This window comes from Lipophrys pholis (assembly GCF_963383615.2).
Source record: "Lipophrys pholis genome assembly, chromosome: 3".
NCBI lineage: Eukaryota > Metazoa > Chordata > Actinopteri > Blenniiformes > Blenniidae > Lipophrys > Lipophrys pholis.
This window is the reverse complement of record NC_137627.1, coordinates 33,396,110-33,418,999: the sequence shown is the minus strand read 5'-3', so window position 1 is coordinate 33,418,999 and position 22,890 is coordinate 33,396,110. Positions and strand designations below refer to the sequence as shown.

General features: G+C 40.7%; 2 protein-coding genes across 6 annotated transcripts; one reads left to right on the top strand and one right to left on the bottom strand.

The window, feature by feature from the left end:
* Nucleotides 1-6,151: 6,151 nt before the first annotated feature.
* On the top strand, nt 6,152-19,446 carry dixdc1a (DIX domain containing 1a). 5 transcript variants are annotated; one of them, XM_080460378.1, is made up of 16 exons: nt 6,163-6,482; nt 6,597-6,777; nt 12,046-12,203; nt 12,294-12,439; nt 14,300-14,389; nt 14,622-14,675; nt 14,766-14,816; nt 15,062-15,166; nt 15,293-15,346; nt 15,445-15,534; nt 16,073-16,150; nt 17,827-17,988; nt 18,214-18,280; nt 18,474-18,582; nt 18,809-18,917; nt 19,173-19,446. In XM_080460378.1, exons 2-16 carry the CDS (start codon nt 6,755-6,757, stop codon nt 19,254-19,256), a joined length of 1,380 nt encoding a protein of 459 aa, XP_080316504.1. In that variant the 5' UTR covers nt 6,163-6,482; nt 6,597-6,754; the 3' UTR covers nt 19,257-19,446. The 5 variants fall into 5 exon arrangements, with proteins under 5 accessions (XP_080316505.1, XP_080316504.1, XP_080316502.1 ...); XM_080460376.1 differs by having other exon boundaries at nt 17,812-17,988; XM_080460377.1 differs by having other exon boundaries at nt 15,442-15,534.
* A 424-nt stretch (nt 19,447-19,870) lies between these two features.
* Nucleotides 19,871-22,780, bottom strand: pih1d2 (PIH1 domain containing 2). The gene is made up of 5 exons (XM_080460441.1): nt 22,405-22,780; nt 21,120-21,246; nt 20,807-21,046; nt 20,411-20,679; nt 19,871-20,275 (listed from the first exon to the last, which is right to left on the bottom strand). The coding sequence occupies exons 1-5, from the start codon at nt 22,582-22,584 to the stop codon at nt 20,141-20,143; spliced, it is 951 nt and encodes a 316-aa protein (XP_080316567.1). The 5' UTR covers nt 22,585-22,780; the 3' UTR covers nt 19,871-20,140.
* Nucleotides 22,781-22,890: the final 110 nt, after the last annotated feature.

The following is a 22,890-nucleotide window of genomic DNA, read 5'->3' as shown; positions in this document are numbered from 1 at the left end:
TCTTGTCTTTGCGGGTTCGACTATAAACTCAATATTCTGTCCGTAAATCTATATTGTTCTCTTCTTTCTAGGGTTTCATGGCACCAGAGGATGAACTGGGAGAAAACCTACAAACACACAGAGAGAACATGCAAACTCCAAGCCCGGGCTCAAACCGGGGACGTCTCGCTGTGAGGGCTGAGCACTTACCACTACACCACACTGCAAACTCTGCATGTATTTCAAAGTCAATGCAATATTTTGTTTTATTTACCTGACAGCCAGGGTTAGTAGCTACTTGCTACATGCACGGCAGACGAGATTACTATGTACGCCACAACAACGATAAAGATAAAAGTTTAGATTTAAAGCTTATAATGGCAAAATTTTAGCAGTGCGACTCACTCGAGATAAAATTGAGCTGTATGTGGCCCCTGAACTCAAATGTGTTTTAAATCAGTGTGTCCAAACGGTTTAAGTATGAATTAGTGAAAAAAGTTTTGACCTAATGTTATTATAAATTTAATGATATAATCCAATAATAAGTGTGCTATGCTGAACCCCATCACAGCTTTCTTAAGATATCTAATTTTAAATAATTTTTCTAAATTCACAGTTTTGCAATTTCTATCTTGACAGTTTAATCCACTTTCCTGCTTGACTGAATGCAATTTGAATGTTAAATCTTAATGATAAGGCAAATTGAGGCAGTTGTGGCGTGAGCGCTAAGTCAAGTTTTTATTTATTCTCAGAGTTACTTTTTTTATTGAGGTAGATATTTACTGCACAGATATTCCACACAACAGTGGATTTATAACAAGAGAGAGTGACTTTGAGTCGTTTCTCTTCAGTGTTATCACCCTCAAATGTCTTCTCTAAATCGTATTTGACAACAGAAACAGCTTGGATTCCCGGGGACTAAATCATATCAGCTTTGCGGTTGCCTCACGTGCATCTGTCTGAAGGTCACTGGAAAAACGCAGAACACTTTTGTTTCTGAGCAGACACCGGAGTGATTTGCAGTCAGAATCCACAGTGACCACACAACAATCTGTTCTATTTTAGCACAAATTGGCTGATGATATACCGTCCCTGTGGCAAGGTGGCTTTCTTCACAGCCCCTTCACACACACACACACACACACACACACACACACACACACACACACACACACACACACACACACGCACACACACACGCACGCACGCACGCACGCACGCACACACACACACACACACACACCCTCACTCACACCCTCATTCACACCCTCACACACACACTCACACACTTTGAATGAACAACAAAGACAATTCAGCTTATATATCATCCATACATGAATCAAAGAGTGTCTGTGAAGACACTTTGCTTCCCTCAATTCCCTCTGGCCACATCCTGATTCGCCAAGTTTTCATCACCCACCTGTTTGAGACCTGAGTTTGTCCTACTCTTTTTAATTTAGAACAGAAACATTTTAAGAAAAGATGGGATAGATGAATAATCATTAAAAAAAAAATAAAAATAAGCACAAGAAAAAAATTACAGACTTACTTATTGTCATTTTGTGGGTTGCGCGCTGGCGGCATGTATTTGGGGTGAAATACCGGCCAGAGCCGTTCTGTGTGGAGTTTGCATTTTCTCCCTGTGTGCGCAGGTTTCCTCCCACGGTCCAAAAACATGTATAGTATGTTTAGATTTCCCCTCGGTGTGAACATGAGTGTGTGTGGTTGTCTGTCTCTGTATTTGTCCTGTGATGGACAGGAGAAACCTGTCCAGGTGTATTCTGCCCTCGTCCAAAGATAGCTGGGATCGGCTCCGGCGCCGTGCGACCCTGAACAGGATGAGCCGTATGGATTGATGGTTATTTTACTCCCCAGAAATTGCCCATAAGAAAGGTTGCTGATCTCCTCTTTGTTCTCTGATTTGTTGACACGTCAAAGTGAAGCCGAACGCTGGCAGACACATCAGTTCTCATTTTTATAGTGAGAAGGTGCCTTCAAAGTAAAAGCAATTGGCAAATTCCATGAGGTCCTTATTATGGTAGGATTTAAGATTCTGGAGAAAACTTCAGGATTAACTTTGGGGTTTTCAGTACTTTCATGGTTGTTAACTTTTTATCAAGGTTCTTGATGTGGGGTTCACAGGATTGTTCTCAATCTAACATGTATATTTTCTTTTTGCTTCACAACCGTTTCAGGTTCAAGAAGTCATAAAATGAATGAAACGGTATGGAAGATGGTTGTACATTCAGATAAGCTCGAAACTCTTTGTCTCCATTTCTCCATGCTGATGTTAGAGCTGGGCGACAGCATCCACAGTCTTCACGTCATGAAAAGGTTGTCTGATAACACGTTGGTTGACAAATCGGGTAGGCGTCAGTTTTTCTAAAGAGTTACAGTCTTTGTAGTGCCACTTCCCTTCGTTTTATTCCACTGACTGTTCTTTTCTGCTGGCACTTCAACACTCAGAAGGATTTCTTCCCTGAAAAGAGCAGAACTTTTGAAAATACTGACATTCTTTTCTAAACTCCTAAAAGGAGACTCACTGTACTTTCATAAAAAGAAAAATGCATAATGGACTTTGTCGAGTGTTTTTGACCAGGCTCGATAAAGTAATCAGGGTTTTATTATGATAATTACACAACAGATTGCAGGAGGAAGTGCAGCAGCCAGTGTTTCATTGTGGACACGTTCAACTGAAATTCATCAAGCATACTGTATCTTGAGTTTAATTTCATAATTACATTACAAGGCCAAGTCTTTCTGTGTGGAGTTTGCATGGTTTCCCTGTGCATGCGTAGGTCTTTTTTTCTCCATGTACTCCAGTTTCCATCCACAGTCCAGAAACATGTAACGAGTGACCCTAAACTGCAGTTGTGTGTGTGTGTGTGTGTGTGTGTGTGTGTGTGCGTGTGTGTGTGTGTGTGTGTGTGTGTGTGTGTGTGTGTGTGTGTGTGTGTGTGTGTGTGTGTGTGTGTGTGTGTGTGTGTGTGTGTGTGTGTGTGTGTGTGTGTGTGTGTGTGTGTGTGTGTGTAAGTACTAGAAGTTTCATAACCTTCACAAGCGGTGGACTGAGGCTTGAGTCCGAGTGTCAAGAGCCGTCCAATAATTGAGCTTCCAGTTCCACGCTCACAGGGTGAAAGCTGAATCTGGACCAGCGGCAGCATCAGAAGAGACTTCACCTGGACTCAGCAGAAGAAGTGGATCACTCGGTGCTCCACAGTCATCTTTTTTATTTATGAGCACAGTTTGTATTTCATTTGAGATCACAGCCCCACAGTCTGGAGGCAAAATGAAGAGGCTCTGAATCAAAGCTGCTTCATCCAGTCCAGTGTGACGTCTGCGCAGTGAAATGTGATTCTCCAGTGTGTTTTATCAAGATAATACGATGTCTGCAAGGACATTTTCTCTCTTCTGATTTCAGAGATGCTCCACTCAGCGCCACAGCCACTCATAACTGCTCAGCTGAACATGTAGACACCTTTCCTGCATAAACTATTGTAGAGAATCACGATAGGCAACCACACACTCACGTTCACACCAAGGGGTTACTAATGGTCACCAATTAACCTCACATGATGTTTTTGGACCGTGGGAGGAAACTGGAGTACGCAGAGGAAAACCCACACAACTGCAGCTAAATACAAAATTTGGTTTTCGGCTTAATTCTATATGCATATCACAGTATTTTTCAGAAATGATTTAATCTCCTGACTAAAAACAGTGAAAGAAGGCAAAACAGCCGGGTTTGCTAAAAAGAGAGAAACTACTTCAAGAAAAATATTACAGGGAAAACTGCTATAATAATGATAATAATAATAATAATAATAATAATAATAATAATAATAATAATAATATTAATAATAATAATAATAATAATAATAATAATAATAATAATAATAATAATAATAATAATAATAATAATAATAATAATGCATTGATTTTCTATAGCACTTTTCTGGACGCTCAAAGACAATTTACGTTGCATTATTCAATCATTCCATATGATGGTGCATGGTGGTAAACTATGTATGTAGCCACAGCTGCTCTGGGGCAGACTGATGGAAGCGAGGCTGCCATTTTGCACCATCCGCCCCTCCGACCAGAGATAAAATAGCTAAAAAAGGTTCAATTAAAATTGTCGAAACTGCGAATATAGCTAAAACGTCTCTAACCATTAGAAAATGCACAGTAAAGTAAAAAGCTAAAAATGGCTAAAATAGCCAAGATCCATGAAATGACTAAAATAACTGAATCGGAACAATCCAAAAAATAAAAGAGGAAACATTGCTGAAAATTGGTACAAAAGCAAAATATTTTTTTATTAAATGTATTGAAATTGTAGCGATGAAAGTTCGTGAACGCAATCTCAGGTTCTGTATGTAAATAAATGAAAAGATTTTAAAGATGTTTTTTCTTCATTTCAGATAATTAGTATGTCTTACAGCTGCAGACAAATGTAATCTGGTGGAAAATTGCAAAACCGTCTCTTTGGGTCATAAAGGTTGCAGACGTCTGCTCAAGATCCACCAAAGCTGAATAAAGACTGCTGTCTCGAAATATGTGAGAATCTGGATCTTTGACTACTATAAGATCAGTAACAAATATATTTTTCGATATATCAGCTATTGTGAAAAAAATATGAAGTTATCATGTTTCCCAAATGATAATCAGAAACATTGTGCAGTATTTGTTAAAAATTGAATATTAGATCATAAATGATAACATGAGGTCCTGCGGCCAAGGCTTTTTCAAAGTGTGAGAAGACAAGTTCACTCTGTTGTTGTACCCCAGCCCCCCCACCACCTCCCCCACCCACACCCCCCCAACCCTACATACCACACATGCTTTGTCTCTCAACAAGTAGTAAAGTTTGATTTGAATTCCAGCCCTCCTCATGTTTTTCACATTTTAAGACACTATTGAACTCTATTAACAAAAGCATATCTCTTTCTTGTTAGATGCTCTTTTTAGTCTGTATACCTCACTAATGGTTTTGCACTAAAACTTATTTTATATTTGTAATGAATTTCTTTTTACATTTACAATGAATGCCGTTCATGTTGGTGTCTTTTTTTTTTTTTTTTTTTTTTAAATGTAAAAGTGACAAAAGTTAGTGAAATAGTGCAAAGCCAGAGTGGACCAGTAAATTAAAAAAAATAATAATAAAAGAAGAAGAACAGTTTTAGTCTCTACTTATTGCTTTTGACACTAATTACTTCTTGAGGAAAGTAACCCCCCCACCCCGGCCCGGCCCGGCCCCCAAATTCACCCAAAACTTTGAAATCCACAATATTTGTAACCAAACTAACAAAATCTATTTAAACATTCCCAAACTTTGGCTCCCTGTAGAGTTTGAAACAAAGTGGAATATTCATTCCTCCACCGTTAGAGTGACAGCTTGCATTTGCCTCTGCTGTTGTTTCTGCATAAACCCAGTGCTGCATTAGTCTGGAGCCCCACATGCATATTCATAAATCTGCAGTAAAGTAGCTCATTGAGACACACATTGATGCTGCTCATGCAGAATTTAAGACGCTGTCATGTTGTTCTGGGAGGAATTGCGACAGACCTACTTCACATTTGCCCTGATGATGTTTTCGAGAGCTTGAATATAGCGTACTTGTCCAAAATGCCCTTTACTTAGTGTTTAACACTAACAACACATGTCATGGTAAGTATTTTTTGTCTTTACTTGACGTTTAAACTATGTATCTGCCACATTGAACATGTAGTTCCAGTTTTATTGGCCCTTTGCCACAGCTGCAGTAAAAAAAAAAAGAAGCTATTCTCTCCCTATATATAGGACATAATGAATGATGTTTCAAAGCTGCAAATTGTAGGTTATAGTAATCTATAAATACCATTTTCTTAAGACTCCCTTTTTCCTGTGCCTGTGTAGTTACAACACATCATTAACCCCTGCTGTATTTTTCTGGTGTGGCATGCTGTGATTTTATCAACAAACAAAGGATTATAGATTCTTGTGTCTTTCTCTATATACACATATGCTACTTTTGATTTCTGCTGCAAGGGCGTACATACAGTACACAGACAGCAAAGGGAAAGGAAAAGCAAGGAGGAAAGTCTCCCTCCTCCTCCTCCCTGTGAAAGGAGAGAAGCGGTAGGGAAAGGAAGGAGGAGGCATAAGGGAGAGGGGGAGGGTAAACACACCAAGACTGAGCCATGTCTGACATCCTCGCTCAGTGAAAGAAGGACGCACTGATACAAAGCCGAAGAGGAGGGAGGAAGGGAGGGAGGGAGAGAGAGGGAATAAATGCAAAAAAACAAGGGCCGGCAGAGAGAAAAAAAAAGGGTTGAAAAAGATGCACAAGAGGCGCATCAGTTCTTGTCCACAAGGAACAAAAAACATTGTGTCCGTGAATAGGAGCTGGTGAGCTCAACCACAAGCGAGAGCAATGAGAAACCAGGCAGACTTCAGCCGCCGGTGCTGCTGAGCACCAATCCTCTCTCCCTCCGTCTCTGCCAGCCACGACTCAGCTCGGGTATGATTTAGGGGAAGGGTTTCGGGGCTGTTGATTAGGATTTGGAGCTTTTATGTTTCAGCAATATGTCACTGCAGAGGATTTGAACGTGCTGTTTCTCCTGATTGAACACAGTGTGCGACGTGGAGGCTCCTCCGGTTTGCTGCTCGGAGGGCTGCTCCCCTCCTCGCTGTGTCTCGCTCTGTTTGGGTTATGGTTCTGACCGAGAAGCAGGGCATCACCCAGATGTGGGGCTCTGACTGTATGGGAGGTTTAGCCCTGTGAACACCAGCATGGGAGCCAAACAGATGAAATGGTAAGAGCCGATTTGTAATTGTTTCTTTCAGCAGCATGCGTATCCTGACAGCAGCTCTTGTCAACACTGCATGATAACATCACATACAGTATGTGTACCACGTATCAGGCCTGCAGTCAGAGAGACTGCACATGATCCCAATCACTTCATGACCGTGTGTATCCTAGTCTTTGTCTTATAGAATGGATTTCTCCCTGCCAACGCGACTCAGAAAGACAAACGGTGCAGGTTATTGTTCGGTGTTTACAGTGCAGTCGATGTGGGTGTGTCCCTGTATGTGTGAGCAGAGCTGCCATTGCCTAGCAACCCCTGTCTTACCTCCATCAGCGTCTCTCCATTTAATCTTAACTTATAGTCACATCTTCCTGTTAACCAGGTTAAAGATGACTTTATAAAAAGCATTGTACTAGTTTGTTGGATGTGCAAGCTTTCATTTATGACATGCACTTGAAAACCTTCCGGCTCACCATTAGCTGCTGTATCAAAACTTACAATAATCATGATAACAAAGAATAAGCCCTGCTGCTGATTAGGAGGACCTTCATGGGAACCACCAAGGTTTTCTTAGTATCTGCTGTTTCAATAAAGTGACTCCCAAAGTGGGTGGCTCTGGCCATTGTATCAGAAGATACATATCAGAGCTAATCACTACAAAAAAGTTCACTTTTGTGAAATTACAAAAGCCTCTGGAAGTGCAAACTGAGTGACACTTTGGTCAAGAGTTTGTTTTCCTTGTGCATGCAAAGCCTTTTCAAATATGTACTTCCTCTAAAAGACAACTGGGTTGGTGACATTAAATTGGCATGAAATGATCATCTTTGTCTCTGTTTGCCTGTCAGCTGTGACAGACTCCAGCCTTCATGACCCAAACTTGGATGAAGTGGATCTGTTAGATGAATTTCAAACTTTCAAATGAAGACATTTGAGAAGATAAAAGACTAAAATTGACATCTCAAGTGGGTCAAAAATCTGCATGTGAAGGCTGAGAAACTTTGCCAGCAATTTCAGGAACCACTGTGTTCATAAGTCACTGCATTAAACTCAGGGTTATGGGGCTGACCAGGCGGTGTACACGAATCAACCTCAGAGACATTTTGGACCATGAGAGGAAACCCACACGGGAAGAACATACAAACTTCACACCCAAATGCTCCCAAACTCAAACAATACTAATCTGAAACACATTTAATCAAACTGAATGTCATCATGTCATAAAGCCTGAGGTACTTGGAGAAAACCCACACAGCCGCGAAGGGAACATGCAAACACCACAAACTACCAAATTCTCCAGTAGATCTACTTGGTAATTTTCCACCACGGCTCATCAAATAATGTTAATCTGCTGTGCCGAGGCTCATCTTTTGCAAATCCCAACGCTTAATCTTTGGCTTAACCCATATGCTCCTAATCTGTGTGTGTGTGTGTGTGTGTGTGTGTGTGTGTGTGTGTGTGTGTGTGTGTGTGTGTGTGTGTGTGTGTGTGTGTGTGTGTGTGTGTGTGTGTGTGTGCGTGCGTGTTTTCTGTTGGTGCAACACATCAGCAGCCAGCATCTAAAAAAAATGTGTTAGACTTTATTGAACGACTTGCGGAGACAATGATAGAGGATACCCAGATAATGTCATCATCTGCAATGACAAGATTAGTGAGAAGCCGCTTCCTTGATCCCCTTTGGAAAAACACTTAGGGATAATTACAGCCGCAGCTGATAAGACACTCACTTCAGGGTTTTTTTTGTGTGTGTCTTAAGTGCAGTGACTTATTCTGAGAAGCTGGTACCAAAGGTTTCTCACAAATGATGAATGTGGTCAATGGTCACCAAGTGGAATTTCTGAATCTTACAAGCTTTTCCAGTGTGACTACGCTTTGAGCATGTTAGTTTGTTAGTTTAGCATAGAATCAATTCACTGAAGGATTTTAAAGTATCTACAGAAGATATTTGGTAATGTAAGGTTTTTCTCTATGTCACATTATAAACTCTATTTATTTACTCAGTTTACGTCATTTAATTGTGTTGATTCTCATTGCTCAAAAATTATTTATCCCTTCTGTATGATGTCACAATAATGCCTTTACAATTTAAAGACACTGAATAATGTGAATAACTGTATATCTTTTAAGAGGAAAATCCAGGTTTCAACCTGTTCTTGACCATTTCTGCACATAGTCACGTCATAGGTGTCCTTTTATTCACACAGAGCAGCATTCAGCATGACGATGAGGCAGGTGTCAAATTCCAGATATGCAATGCTCCGAGTCGCCACACAGTCTGCATAGAAACTCATTGTTTTAAGCCTGTATAACGCAGATTTGTAATAATTTCAAGATTTGTAATTATTATCCTGGTTTATGTTGGTTGTATCATTGTTGCTTCACTGTACATGGAACCATTAGTGTTGAAAAGCAAGAATAAAAAGACATTAAATGTACTTTTCTGATGCCTGTTTGTCCAGCTGTGAGTCTGACATTGGACAACAGGTAGGGGACACACAGGAAAACAACTAAACACACATTCCGACCTAAAGTTAACTTAGAGAGATTGAGTCCACCACTATTGGACTGCAGGAGAAAATCAACCAGAAAATAAAAACCACACATAAACGAACATGCAGATTTCACAGCAAAGACACCCTCATGCCCAGAATCTAACCACAGATATTCTCACGATCAGGGTGCTTATCGCTTATACTGGGAAATAAGTTGTACAAAACAGTAAGTTAACAAACAGATAGTTGTAATGGAGCATCTATTGAGTTGACAGTGTGTGCAATGATCAACATGCTCAATCATATCAAAATATAACTGACTTTCGGCACACATATTTGTTATTGTTTTCTCTGTGGAAAAATACTTTTTAAGGAAAAAAACACATTGTGGCAACTTTCGGGAGCCAACAACGTCTATCGTTAGTCATACTGTCGTCATCTATTGTGACTTTTCTTTGAATATACCAGTTGACTTACCCTGCCTTACTCGTCATATGTCCTTGAGAAAGTCCTTGGAAATTAGGTGCAATTTAAAGATATGTGTAGAATAACCGACTGAACTGGTCTGAGTTCAGGTTCAGGTGCTTATAGACGGTCAAATCTCATACATCGACTCGGAAACTCACACATTCATGCCACGTATTACTTTTCTCATGTAAAGATGCAGTTTTTAGCTCAATATTAAGCTTCTTTTGTTTCACATCAAAACATTAACAGAGTTCAAAGCAACTAAGTCAGTAATTAGTTTCACTACCATGGACATTGTTTTTCATTTGGAAGATGATGGTGGTTCAGTATTTATACCCTAAAATTGTCTTATTTAAGGCCTCGTTCACAATGCAGTGAAATAAAAGCCAATTCTGATATTTTGCTCCAAGCAACTCATATCTGACCTGTTTTGTGGCCATGTGAAAACTCCAATTCCGATTTAATCACACCAGGCCCAGGCCTCCATCATATGTGGTACCAATTCTGATATACAGTATTTCTACATGCGACTGCTTCGTTGTTGACGTGTGACTGTCGTCGCAGATAAACACCGGAGGAAGCAGCTCCGCTAAAATGGTAAAAATTGTACTTTCTTTTTTCTTCATTCTCCTTCTTCTTTCCCTCCTCATTGTTCCTAGATTCTGTCGACTTGTATTTAACAACCACTTGAAAATGAATCTACAAACTGACCTGTGTTGCCAGATATGGCCGGTATCCCCCAATTGGGGAGCCAAACTCTCTTTCCTTTTAACTGTGTTTATTTTGTGCATTTGTGTGATTATGGCTTGTTCTTTATTACACATATAATAGTTTTAGGCTTTTAACATGATTCCTACACAGGCTGAGATTTGGGCAGTTTTTTTATTGAGGTCTTTGGGTTTTACCTTGTTTGGGCTGAAAACAGTGAGTCACATCTGGCAACCCTGGTGCTGACCAGCGTGCCATGCGTAAACAGCGTGCTGACTTCTTCTGCGCTATGGGGCCCAAAACCGTCAGGTCCGATCACGTTCACACGGCGGTCTGATAGAGTCGCGTGTAATTAGTAATGTGAAAAAAAATACGATCCCAGTAAAAAATCCTAATGGAGCATCAAGACCTGCAGTGTGAATGTAGCCTAAGACACTTCTGGTTCAATATCATGACATTTTATGGAGATTTTGTAGCACAAATAATATCACAACTTTGCATTTTCACATAACATCAGGCTTGCACACAGTTAGATTGACATTTAGCAACTTTAAATGAGTCCTCGTGGGATCATGTCTACATTTAGCTCCTCAGCTGCAGTGTGAAGTCACAAGTGACAGATGATAAAAGTGTTTGCTGTCTGTTGTGATGTTAGCTTGTGCTGAGTAAGGCCATTAGATAAGCAGAACATCTCGTCCGCTATGATCTCGCGCTCACTCCATATGTATGAGGAAAACATGTTAAACTGTCAAAATGCAATCCCCCGGGTCATCCTCTGGTTTCTAAACAGTTTTATTCCACTGTTAAGTCCACAGTTTGTTTGGGGTTTTTTCTCTCCCCAGTCCTTGTTTAGCCTCAGGAGCAGGATGATGAACTGTGACGCTTCTCTTTGGCTTCCCTGTGTTCCAGTTCAGATCTGTTCCTGCAGTCACAGGCTTGTTTTCACATGCAGACACACACACACACACACACACACACACACACACACACACACACACACACACACACACACACACACACACACACACACAGGAAAGAAGGAATCTTCTCTGAAGGGACCATGCTTGATGCCACAGGTCACAGGTCACAGTGGCTGTATCCCATTTCCCACAAACACAGTAGAGTGGAGATGACAGCCGGCCTGAACCTCGGGCTTCTGAGATCTTCTCAAGAAAAACAAAGCCTTTATTCGTCAAACTGTTAGAATACCAGCTATTCTGTGTGCGTTATGTTTTGAAATTATAGCCGAGGGGAGGGGGGCAAAATATGCAAGGAATTTCCTGGTGAAGGACAGAGCAGTGCACAGTCCTGCTCCTGCCGAGTGTTTTCTGAACAGGTTTGAAACCTGTTCCTTCTTCTGTTTTTTTTTAATTAATTCTCTTATTTGTATTACAGCTTGTAATCATTCATATTCCTATGGGCATTGTGTGTTTAAAAAGGGATTTGGTTTAAAATATTTAGCCCAGATGGGATTAATTCACATTTTTGTGCTCCTTGGGGATGTATTCAAGTGTATGTCTCCATTTTTTGTGGCTCAGTTTATTTATTACCATTCATTTGGCAGAGAACACACACACTGATGCCTGCCTGTGCCCACCATCTGTTTCAGCCTCAGCTCAGCCAGCCCCGCTCACTCCCCCAAAGAGGAGTATGTTATCACCCAGTCCACTGACACCCTGAAAGAAGAAGCCGTCCCCGATCAGTCGGAGAACCAGGGGGAACCTCAAGATGACAAATCTGAGCTGACAGAGAAGAAATCTGTTGCAGGTTGGTTGGCTGCACATCAACTCTCACACAGCCAGATATGATGCAGTGGAAAAAATCTGATACCCTCTTCTTTTTCTTTGCTGCATTCAGAAGAGGTGTCTATGTGTGGATTGTGTCCCTCCCTTGGGCACAATGGGCAGGAGGAGGAGAAATCCTGGGAGGAGCAGCTGGATGCCCACCAGGAACAGCTGGAGAAGGAAATGCAGGAGGCCAGGAGGATGGTGTACCGCCTACAGGTAACTCCTGGTGATAAAACAAACGGCCACCATGAAAACACACACGGAGAGTCCGCAGGCTGCAGATGAACGTTAAAATACAGCACACCATGAAAATATAGCCTGTATTTAAATTCATGATCTTCTGCAGAATATCAGAATATATTCAGATTGTTAGGGTACAAAATAGTTTAACCTCTGGAAAAGCTGCAATTTTCAACTAAAATCATTCAATCAAGTTTTCACATCAACACAATCGGATCATTATTATTATTATTATATGTCAACATACATATATTTATGTGATTCAGTATTGCTAATTTTGGGAATGTTTGTTTAATTAAAAACCAGCATACAAGTTGTTTATAGTTATAGTTATATATATATATTCTAGTTGTAAGTCTTTCTATGTGGATCAGATTTCTTCTCATTCAAAATGCACACAGTTACAAAACAAATAATGAAATAGCAGTGCTAAATACTAGAAGTCAAGAATGTATAAAATGTCCTTGAGTTGTAAGTATTAGTAGTATTATCACTAGTATTACTGAAATTTAATATGAGTAGATTTTGTTAATAAAACAATTGCAGATAAAATAAATTCTACAATCAACAATAACTATTCTCAATTTAAAAATAATATGGAATGGAATATAGAATAAAGAGAGTAATCATTAAAATACTATTTAAATTTAGTATTACATTTTTTTTTCAGATTTTTAACATTTATAAAAATAATATTGAAAATACAAATAAAAATCTTGCTTTTCTTAAAACATTTAGAATAGTATAATTCTGAAATAGATACTAAAAATAAACAATAATTAATTACATTTCTAAAAATGTTCTGAATATGGTAGATTTTGTTAAAGATCAATAATTCTGGAATGTTTTTTTAATGACAACAACCTAAATTGTAGAATGAATGATTAAAAAAAAAAAAAATCTACAATCAGCAAAAATAATTCTATATTCTGTTGAATGTCCAGAAAAAAGATCAGACTTGGTGTGAAAAAATAGTTGTGTAATAAAATGACTAAGGAATGTCTAGAATTGATGTTTTTGTTTTATTTCTCAGAGTCGTTCTGCTGTCAAGTTTCAATCTTCCTCTCAGTCAGATCTTTGCTGATCAACCAGTTTGGTTCATCGATCTTGTGAACATCAAACTAAAAATGAAGCGTCCATTTTTCAAATGATGTGTCAACTAAGTCCGATTTGTTCTGTGCATTCAGTACCTAATCCTGGATTAGAACAACTAATGCAGTTTTTATCTTTCTATTTTTTCATGTACAATATATAATTAAACAGAAGTAAACCATGTATGATAAAAAAAAACACATCAAAAAGGTTTTTGAATGCAAATGAATGTGAACGTTTACACAAATACAGGAAATAATGTGGGACATTGAACGACACATTACTTTAAAAAAGATCTCTATTGTATCATCGTCTATTATTATCTTCTTTGTTACTTTCTTACTCATTTATTGAGGAAAATTTATCTGTACTTTTGTCACACTAAAGTTTAAGGATAAATATAGTGCACCAGGGCTGAATACTAATGGAAGAAAGTTTTTTTTGTAATAAAATAATTATATGTTAACAGGTGTGGGTTCGGCTCTTATGTCTAGTCTGTAGTCTTTGCTGCAGCTATAGGAAATGTTTGGATAGATGCTAAGGACACACATAACACTGACATAATGCTACAAGGAAGTCGTCCTACAAGCTTTTCCCGAGTGACAAGCTTTTAATTCAATTGCTGTTGTGCAATGCAAAACATATAAGTACATTATATTGGAGTCTCTGCCAGGCATATGTAATTACACATGCTCACGGGTCTTTAATTTGTGTTCCTATAAATGTGTGTGCGGTTGTCCCCAGGCTTTGCTGCTCCACGGCTCCCTCCCGGAGGAGGACCAGGATGGATCCGTGAGCTTCGGCGATAACCGGGCCAGCGCCGAGCAGCAGCTGGTACAGTGCCCCCTCTCTGCTAACTGGAGAAAGCAACACTTGCTTTGCCACTCTGTGTGAAGTGTTTGTGTCAGCCCTTCTGTTGTGATGATGTTTGCAGCCGTCACTCCCCTCTGGAGTGGCCACTGTAGTGCACAAATGAATCTCTCAGATCTGCTAGCCTGCCGTCACGCAGGCCCATTGCCTGCTCATCGGTTCTGACATTTCTCCATTCGCTCGCACCCCTTTGAAGGTTTTAATCCGCAGTCGTCTGGACCAAAGCACGGAGGAGTCCCTTGATCTCAAGGTACAGTTAGTAAATGTAATTAGGTTTAATACCGACGAGCTGCGTCACCATTAGAGTCCATTTCTCCAATGTCTTTTGTTCACTTCTTAGAGGGAACTCCTCAGGCACAAACAGGAGACGCGCCACATTCAGGCCATCAAGGTAAACCTCTTCACTCGAAGTTTGTCCCCTCCTTGTGAATTAAAAAGGATTAAAGAGTATAATTCAATCAGTTCCACTTTTACTCTCTTCCAGACTTATGATCCTGCAGTTTTCCTGATATACAATTTGTACTTTTCTCCTTGTAAAGGAGGGGGGGGGGGGGGTGGAGAAGTGGGGTGGATGCACTTTATCTGTATTCAGGTCTTCGGTGGACGTGGCTTTGATCTGCCTCCTCCTCTCATTAGGATGCTCTGCAGCAGCGCCTGGCGGTGCAGGAAGACGCCGTGCTGCAGCTAAAGCAGGAACTACTGAGGTGCAACATGGCCAAAGATCAGCTGGAAGGGGAAAATGTGAGACAAGTGATGAGTTCCGTTTGACACGATGAAATATTTGACCGTCCTGACCCGTGCAAAAAGTCGGTTTATACCAGAGGAACGTGCCAGTCACACATCACCTTCTTGATGTATGTTTTGCAGGCAGAGCTCCAGCGCAAGCTGGGCGAGAGGAACAAATTGCTGGGCGAGTATGAGGTATTGTCTGATGTTATGAACACGACAGCACTTTCTTCGGCGACACGCATACAAATATGAGGGCCATGTGTCATCTGTCTTTTTTGTCAAACTAGCAGCAGCTGGGAAGAAAGGACAGAATTCTGCAGCAGCAGCAACAGAAGCTCGGCGAAGCTCAGCATAAAGCACACGAAGTCGGCCTTGAACGGGTACGAAGCGGTTAAAGTATCATCCCAATATATCGTATGTTTGCTTATAATCCACTTTAAAATCTGTGTCTGCTGAGTAATTCACACAAGAACATTGTCCTTATAAAAAAAAAAAAAAATGCACTTGATGAAAGCACAAGAGTCGAAGCATTGAGGCATGCGTGGGAGGAATAGCCTTCATAAAGGCAGAGTAAATAGTGCATTTGTTGGGGGGATGATTTCAGTGGTGGATTAATACACATTTCGTGCACCACTGAGCATTTATTGCAGCAGATTGTTATGTGAGAGCGACTCAAAATAAACTACAGATAAAAGATGTATAAAAAAAATAAAAATTGGCACCCAGTGCAACGGTGTGACTCACTGATGTGTTTTTAATAGTTTCTGCACAACGGCGAGGCTCTTCTTCAGAGGAATTTGCTACAGCATTAAAGGGTTTACTTCAACTACAGACGCCTTGTCGTGGTCGTCTTCCAGCATTTTAGTGAAAGTGAAATCTGTCAGAAGATCTCAGCTCCTATATTTGTCTCTGTCTCAGTCATACAGGAGTGAAAACGGTGGATACAGTAACTCAGTGGCAACGACATCCCCTCCAGCATTCAAGCATAATGCACCAGTATGTACACTGTTCTTACTTGTAATGTCTACTTTTACACGATTTGATGGTGTATTGTAAGAAAAGGAAAGGCACTTTAGCTTCCGCCTACAATCCAAAGACCAAATCCAAATGTTTGGTCATGTAAGATGAGAGCATGTCTGATTATTATTATTTTGTTGTGTTCGTTCTGTGATGGACTGTTGAATTAGTTTATCCTGTTTTGACCCAGTGTCCGTTTGGCTCAGCCTCAGTACGGTGGCCCACAAGGGTCAACGCAATAGTAAAAGCCATAACACAACTGCAAAAGCCACAACGCCACAGCAAAAGCCACAACCCAGAACAGGGATTCTCTCCGGGGGACAATATTTTCTAACGGACTACGTATTTTGTTGGTTCAACACGGTGACCGACATTGCTGTTTTAGGAAGACACATAACATTAACCACAACCATCGAGCAGCAGCGTTTTACTTACGTTTCATTAATCTTTCCCATTTTTGCATTTATTTTGTGGCTTTTGCTGCTGCGTTGACCCTTCTGGGCCACCGTACCTCAGTGCCCCGCTGGCCAAGCGGTGCGTTTAAAAGTGTGTGGCAGGCCTTAAGGCTTAAGGGATTATCTGGGGGTCACTGGAAAGCCTTGTCCTCTCGTGATTTTTCAACTTTTTAATTATAAACAACACAATCATAACAGTGGCGGCTTGTGATAAATTTCTTACGTAGGGCTCTTCGTTATTATTTGATTTCAGAAAGTGTAAACTTCATTAAAGTAACTGCGTTTATAAACCACATTATAACAATCTTGCCTTTTTTTAGATTGAGAGAGGCCTTAGTGATGAAAGTTGCTTTTAATCGGGCCGCACGGTGGCGCAGTGGTTAGCTGCTCTGTGCGGCTGCTACCAATGGGTCAATTGGTATCAATTTCCCCTTGGGGATTAATACAGTGCTATAAAATAAAATAAAATTAAATTAAATTAAATTAAATTAAATTAAATTAAATTAAATTAAATTAAATTAAATAGAATAGAATAGAATAGAATAGAATAGAATAGAATAGAATTAAATTAAATTAAATTAAATAAAAAAAATAAAAAAAATAAAATAAAATAAAATAAAAAAATAAATAAAATAAATAAAATAAATAAAATAAATAAAATAAATAAAATAAATAAAATAAATAAAATAAAATAAACAGCTAGAGAATGGTGAGCACTTATTAATATGATTAATACTTCTATTAACATACTTATAAACAAATACAAGCGGATGCTTCATTAGTCCCTTTTAGAAAATGAATGTGTTTTGGGGCTGTTTACTTGAAATAACAGTTAGTCTGAGTTTAAGAAAGACAAAAGGAATATCAGAGTATTTTTTCAAACAACACATCAATCCATCGCTCAAAGCATTTTAGAATACTTTGAAAGAAACCTCAAAAAAATAAGAGAAAAATAAACTGTGCTTTTTTTTAAGCTTATAGATTTTCAGTTGATAATAAACATGAGGTAAATGGTTAGATACCAGGTCACACTGCTGACTCCTTCAGTTCAACATATATCATGATGCAAAAGTATTTGTGTTATGATAGTCTTACCTTTTAAAAACCCAATTCTTCCGTACAAGGACTATTTGTAATCAGTTATTATGAACTTTTGTCAAAAATGACGACAGATATTTCCAATAGTTTGTTTTTTCCCAGGGTGAAGAGCTGCAGCTCGTCAGGGAAGCACTGCGCAGTTTGAGGGACAGCTTCTCAGGCCATGACCCCCAACATCACACCCTGGACACCCTGGAGCAGGGCGTGGCCAGCCTCATGGACCGGCTGCACTCTCTGGACAGCCAGCGCAGAAAGGACCGAGGGGTACACACACACACACACACACACACACACACACACACACACACACACACACACACACACACACACACACACACACACACACACACACACACACACACACACACACACACACACACACACACAGCACATCTTAAAAACTAGTAGCATGTCTGTCACTTGATGAATGATGACTCAACCACAAATGCCATTCTACTGTTTACCACGAGTAATTGGTTTTCCTTCCAGGAGGAATTTAAATCGCCGGGACGCAGAGCCAACTCAACAGACCGTGACTCCTGGCCACCCAGCTCAAGTGAGACAAACACAATGCTTTTTCTTTTTAAATTTCTTGTAGGATTTGTCATCCCCTGCAACATCTTAACTCTGGTTGTTTTAATGGAATTGTGCTGTTCAGCTGCGCAGCCGCGTGAGCGGAGGACACCGCCGGCTGTTTCCGACGTTGACTGTGGAAAAACAATGTTTGCTGTTTTTGTAATTATTTCCAGAAATGGCACACTCGCACAGCAGCCCCGGCCTGGACACTGCCGTCTCCACTAAAGTGCTCTACTTCACCGATCGCTCACTCACTCCATTTCTGATTAACATCCCAAAAAGGTGAAAATAAACACACTTGGGGGGGGTGGGCTTGTGATGCTGTGTTTTCGTTTGTTCTTTTACTGGAGCATGCACGATTTGTCTTGGAAATTGCTGTTTTGTGTCGGAGCTTGGATTGAAGCGTGTCCAGAGCTATACTCACTGGTTAAATGTTTATCCGGGCAAAGCTTAATGCCTGTGTGGGTGTGTGCGTGCAGAGATCAGGACTGACAGTGTGTGCTTGCAGGCTGGGTGAGGTGACTCTGCGAGACTTCAAGGCAGCCGTAGACAGACAAGGCAGTTTCAGATACCACTTCAAGGCCCTTGACCCGGAGTTTGGCACCGTGAAAGAGGAGGTAGGCGGGGGAATGAAATTACAGTTCTCACTGTTTTTCATATCAGCTTCAGTGGGTGAATGTAAAGCAGCAGTTATAGTGTAAGATATGCTAATAATATCTGTGACTGTGCCGTACTTCAAAAACACTGTGGGTGACTGATTTCCATCCCAGAGAATTTGATAACACAGAGTAGTTATTTTCGGTTTCCATCACGACCTTTGTTCAGAGATGCGACTCTCTCAGATGTGTGAATGCGGCGTGTCGCCTCTTCAGGTCTTTCAGGACGGAGCAGTCGTGCCCGGCTGGGAGGGAAAGATTGTAGCGTGGGTGGAGGAGGACCACGGAGAGCGGAGGTAGAGCCCCAAAACCAGAGATCACCACTACAAACCTCAGTTCGTCCCACCGGACCTGGAATCCACTGAAAATACTTGCGATGCCATGAGACAGATAATTATTACGCCGTCAAATGGGACCAATGGATTTCAACACAGAACCACGTTTTAAAAGTGAATGTTTCATACGAAGACTTTAACTTGACATTTGGAAATCCCTCTTTTAAAAAAGAAACACACACAACACATTGCATAGTGCTTATGAATTAATATGCAGAACTACCATTTATCAGTAATGTGATACTTGAAACTCTGAATTGTATAAGAATGTTAGTTTCACACTTCGTAATAGGCTGTCAGTGTATCGCTGCAGTGAGAAGCTGCCGTACATCGTGTGCAAACCTCAAATTAAAGTGTTTACCAACATTTTTTTCACATGTTCACAATTGCCAAATAGTGATGTTGTTGTTCTGCATCAATTTTGATGTTTTAATAAACATAAATTATTGCATGGATCCTTTGGCCGTCAATTATTTCCTGTGCATGCAACAGTAGCTCCCTACAGATGTAGCAGCTCCTAACCATTATACACCTCCGCTCAGACGCCCACACATTCATAGAAATCCACACTTTGTCATTAAAGTCAATTATTGCTTTATTTATTTTGGGTTAAGTTTGAAATTTACTGCAGCAGATCAGCCCACGCACCACAAAGGGACACTGTTATACATTTCTTTAAAAAAACAAACCATTTTGCTATTGGAAATCGATGAGTTTGCTGTTTGTTGTCTAGTTAGCTGGAGTTGATGGATCCCTCCATAGTGTAATTTGCTCTTAAAGCCTTTTGACTCTGCTTAACATGGATTGTCACTTTTGATTATTTCATTGTTTCTCCACAAAGACAAATAATCACAAAATATCCACTTTCAACACCAGCTTGCGTTTCGTCTTATTGAAGATGGCGGACGCCGTGTCTTCATTTACAGATTGGGGAAATTCCAGGAGCAAATGGTAAACATCTTCCACATCCAATAAGACATCGTCCTGTCAGGAAAGAAAACCGCTGTGAGACCTACCACTGGCCAATTTTGTATTTTTTATGACATCCTGCCTTGCACGAACAGGCACTCGATTTGAAAGTGGTTCATTATATGTGTTCGTGTGTGTGCAACCACGGACCTTAGATATACTCAGCTGGCACTCTGACATGGAGCAGACCTTCGGTAGCGCCACGCTAAGCTCCACGCTGCGAGGGACTCCTGCTGCATCCGCCTTCACCTCCAGTTGGCACTCTGGCTTCTGAGGCTCCACGGAGGAGGCGGAGATGACCTGGATCAAATCCTTCTTTATGCACTCTGTGGGTTCACAGATAATATGAGCCGTCGAGTCCCGTTCCTCTGATAGCAGAGCGGACATCTGCTGCAGGAGGGCCGCTGGCGTCTGGCCACCTGCAAAAAGAAAGAACGTGGATTATTAGAAGCCAGCAGGAGGTGAAGGGTAAACCACCCTGCAGAGGGTAGATGGCTTCGATGCGACCTGTAGCAGTGAATAAGGGTAAAAGAGAGATTTCTCTACCTGTGTCAGGTTGTTTGGACGTGTTGGACCACTTCAGGAACCCGAGCCGGTGGTTCAGCTCATCCGGACTACTTTTAGGACAAAACTTGAGGACAGTGTACTGTTGGGATAATTTCATCCCCCGATGCTGCTGGGCAAAGCTCAGCGCCAGTCTAAACACCTGCTTAAGCTTCACAGTGTCTCCTTCACAGTCCTGCAGCACTGCTGGATTTAAAGCCACGTCCAAAACAGCATGCTCGCCTGAAGAGAGAAAGAAATTAGGAGGATTTTTTTGTTTATTTTACTTGACAAAGACACAGAGGGGATAACACACCTTGACCTTCACTTGTCCCTGTTTCCAGTTTCCCTGCGCAAATAGGCAAAGGACTGCTGGGATCTTGAGGAGCAGGCACACTTTTCCAGCTGCATACGTTGAGGTACAACAAGCCTTTCTTTGGCTCCTGTTAAGGACAGAAGTGCTCATTAAAAGATTTTTTCAAAAGTATCACAATATCAGCAATTTACTAAAAACTTGTTTCATGTATTGGAGATCAGCACTGAAATGATTTGCTGAATCGTCTTTTCTTCATTGTTCTTGCAAACAAAGATAGTGGTAGTTCTTATCAAAGTAAGTGCCTTTTGCAGGTTCCAGTTTTCAAAAGTAAACATTCGGTGGATTATTTATTAGTCAGAGACAGAAAGCACTTTTAGTCTTGTTATTTTTCAAAAGAGCAACTGTGACAAATTATTTCCAGCGTATTTCTAAAGCTTACGTCAGTAATTTTAACTCGATAGGGAAATATGCATTTACAAACATTTTGCTTTCATTTTATCCTCACTGCATTATAGATTATACAGCTCTGAAATTAAAAAGACCAAAGAGGTACAGGGGAGTAAGTACAACTCTCATCCTCTTTATATAACTAATACACAATCATCTCTGTTACTCGTCACTGAAAAGGCTTCATTGGCGGTGTGGAATTTCTTTTAGTTTATTAGCAGTTGCAGATTTCTAAAGTAGTTCTACTGGATTCTGTTCACAGTGTGTTAAATGGTTTTGATAAGCGCCTGTTTAGAGTGATTGTTCAACATAGCTAAGACGTGTAAAGATGCCCAACAAACAGGAAGTACTTAAATCCTTCCATCTGCAGAGGGGAGTCACCAATTATCTACAAATGTACACGTCTTGAGGGAGGGAAGAATCCATGTTTCTCAGAGAAAAGCACAGGAAGAGCATGCAAACTGCACAGGAAGGCTCCACACCCGGGACTCAAACCGAGGATTTTCTCTTGTGAGGCGAGGATGCGAACCACTGAGCTGCCTAAACACTAAAAGAGCCGCAAAATTCTAAATAAAAACAAACATTATTTGACATTAATAAAATCATTTCAGATGTTTTTCCTAACAGAAAAGTCAGGAAGTTTAAACTCCCTCAAAAGGTCAAAGGTCACCCAGTTCATTAGGATCACCTGAGCGTTTGTACCTGCAGGAAATAATGTTCATTATTTCAGTTTGTTAGTCCACCGTCAACACGATGCTGTCTGTCTGGTAGGGGAATGTTGTCCTGGAGCTGTTTTTTAAGGTCAAGTGAATTAGTTAGCTGTTAATAATCTGCTCACCAGGACTTCAGTGCTCAGACTCCAGCGGCGCTCCGGAGCTGCTCGGTACTCAGCTCCTCGCTTCATCTGCTTCTCGATCAGTCTGCGGTAGGTTGCAGGGTCACTTTCAGACAGATCATCCAGCATGGACCAGAACTGACTGACCTGCTGCCAGATCTCCTCTGAACCGCCTGCAGACATCTTCAGGTTACCTGCTGCTCACGTGTTGTGGCGGGAAAACGGAGAGAAACACCAACGTTTGTGCAACAGGGCGAAAGAAACGTCTTTGCAGCATCAGAATGGGGTGTGACTATTGAAAAACACCCAAAGTAATAAAGAAATGTGGATCAATATCCCGCAGACTGCTGCTAAGCAAGCCAGCAACTCCCGTTTGTATATACGTTGCCATGGAAACGAGCTCAAATGGGCTCACACAGGCCACCTGGTGGACAGAAGCAGAACTGCAGCTGCTCTGATCAGCCCCATTAAACTTAAATTGAACTAACA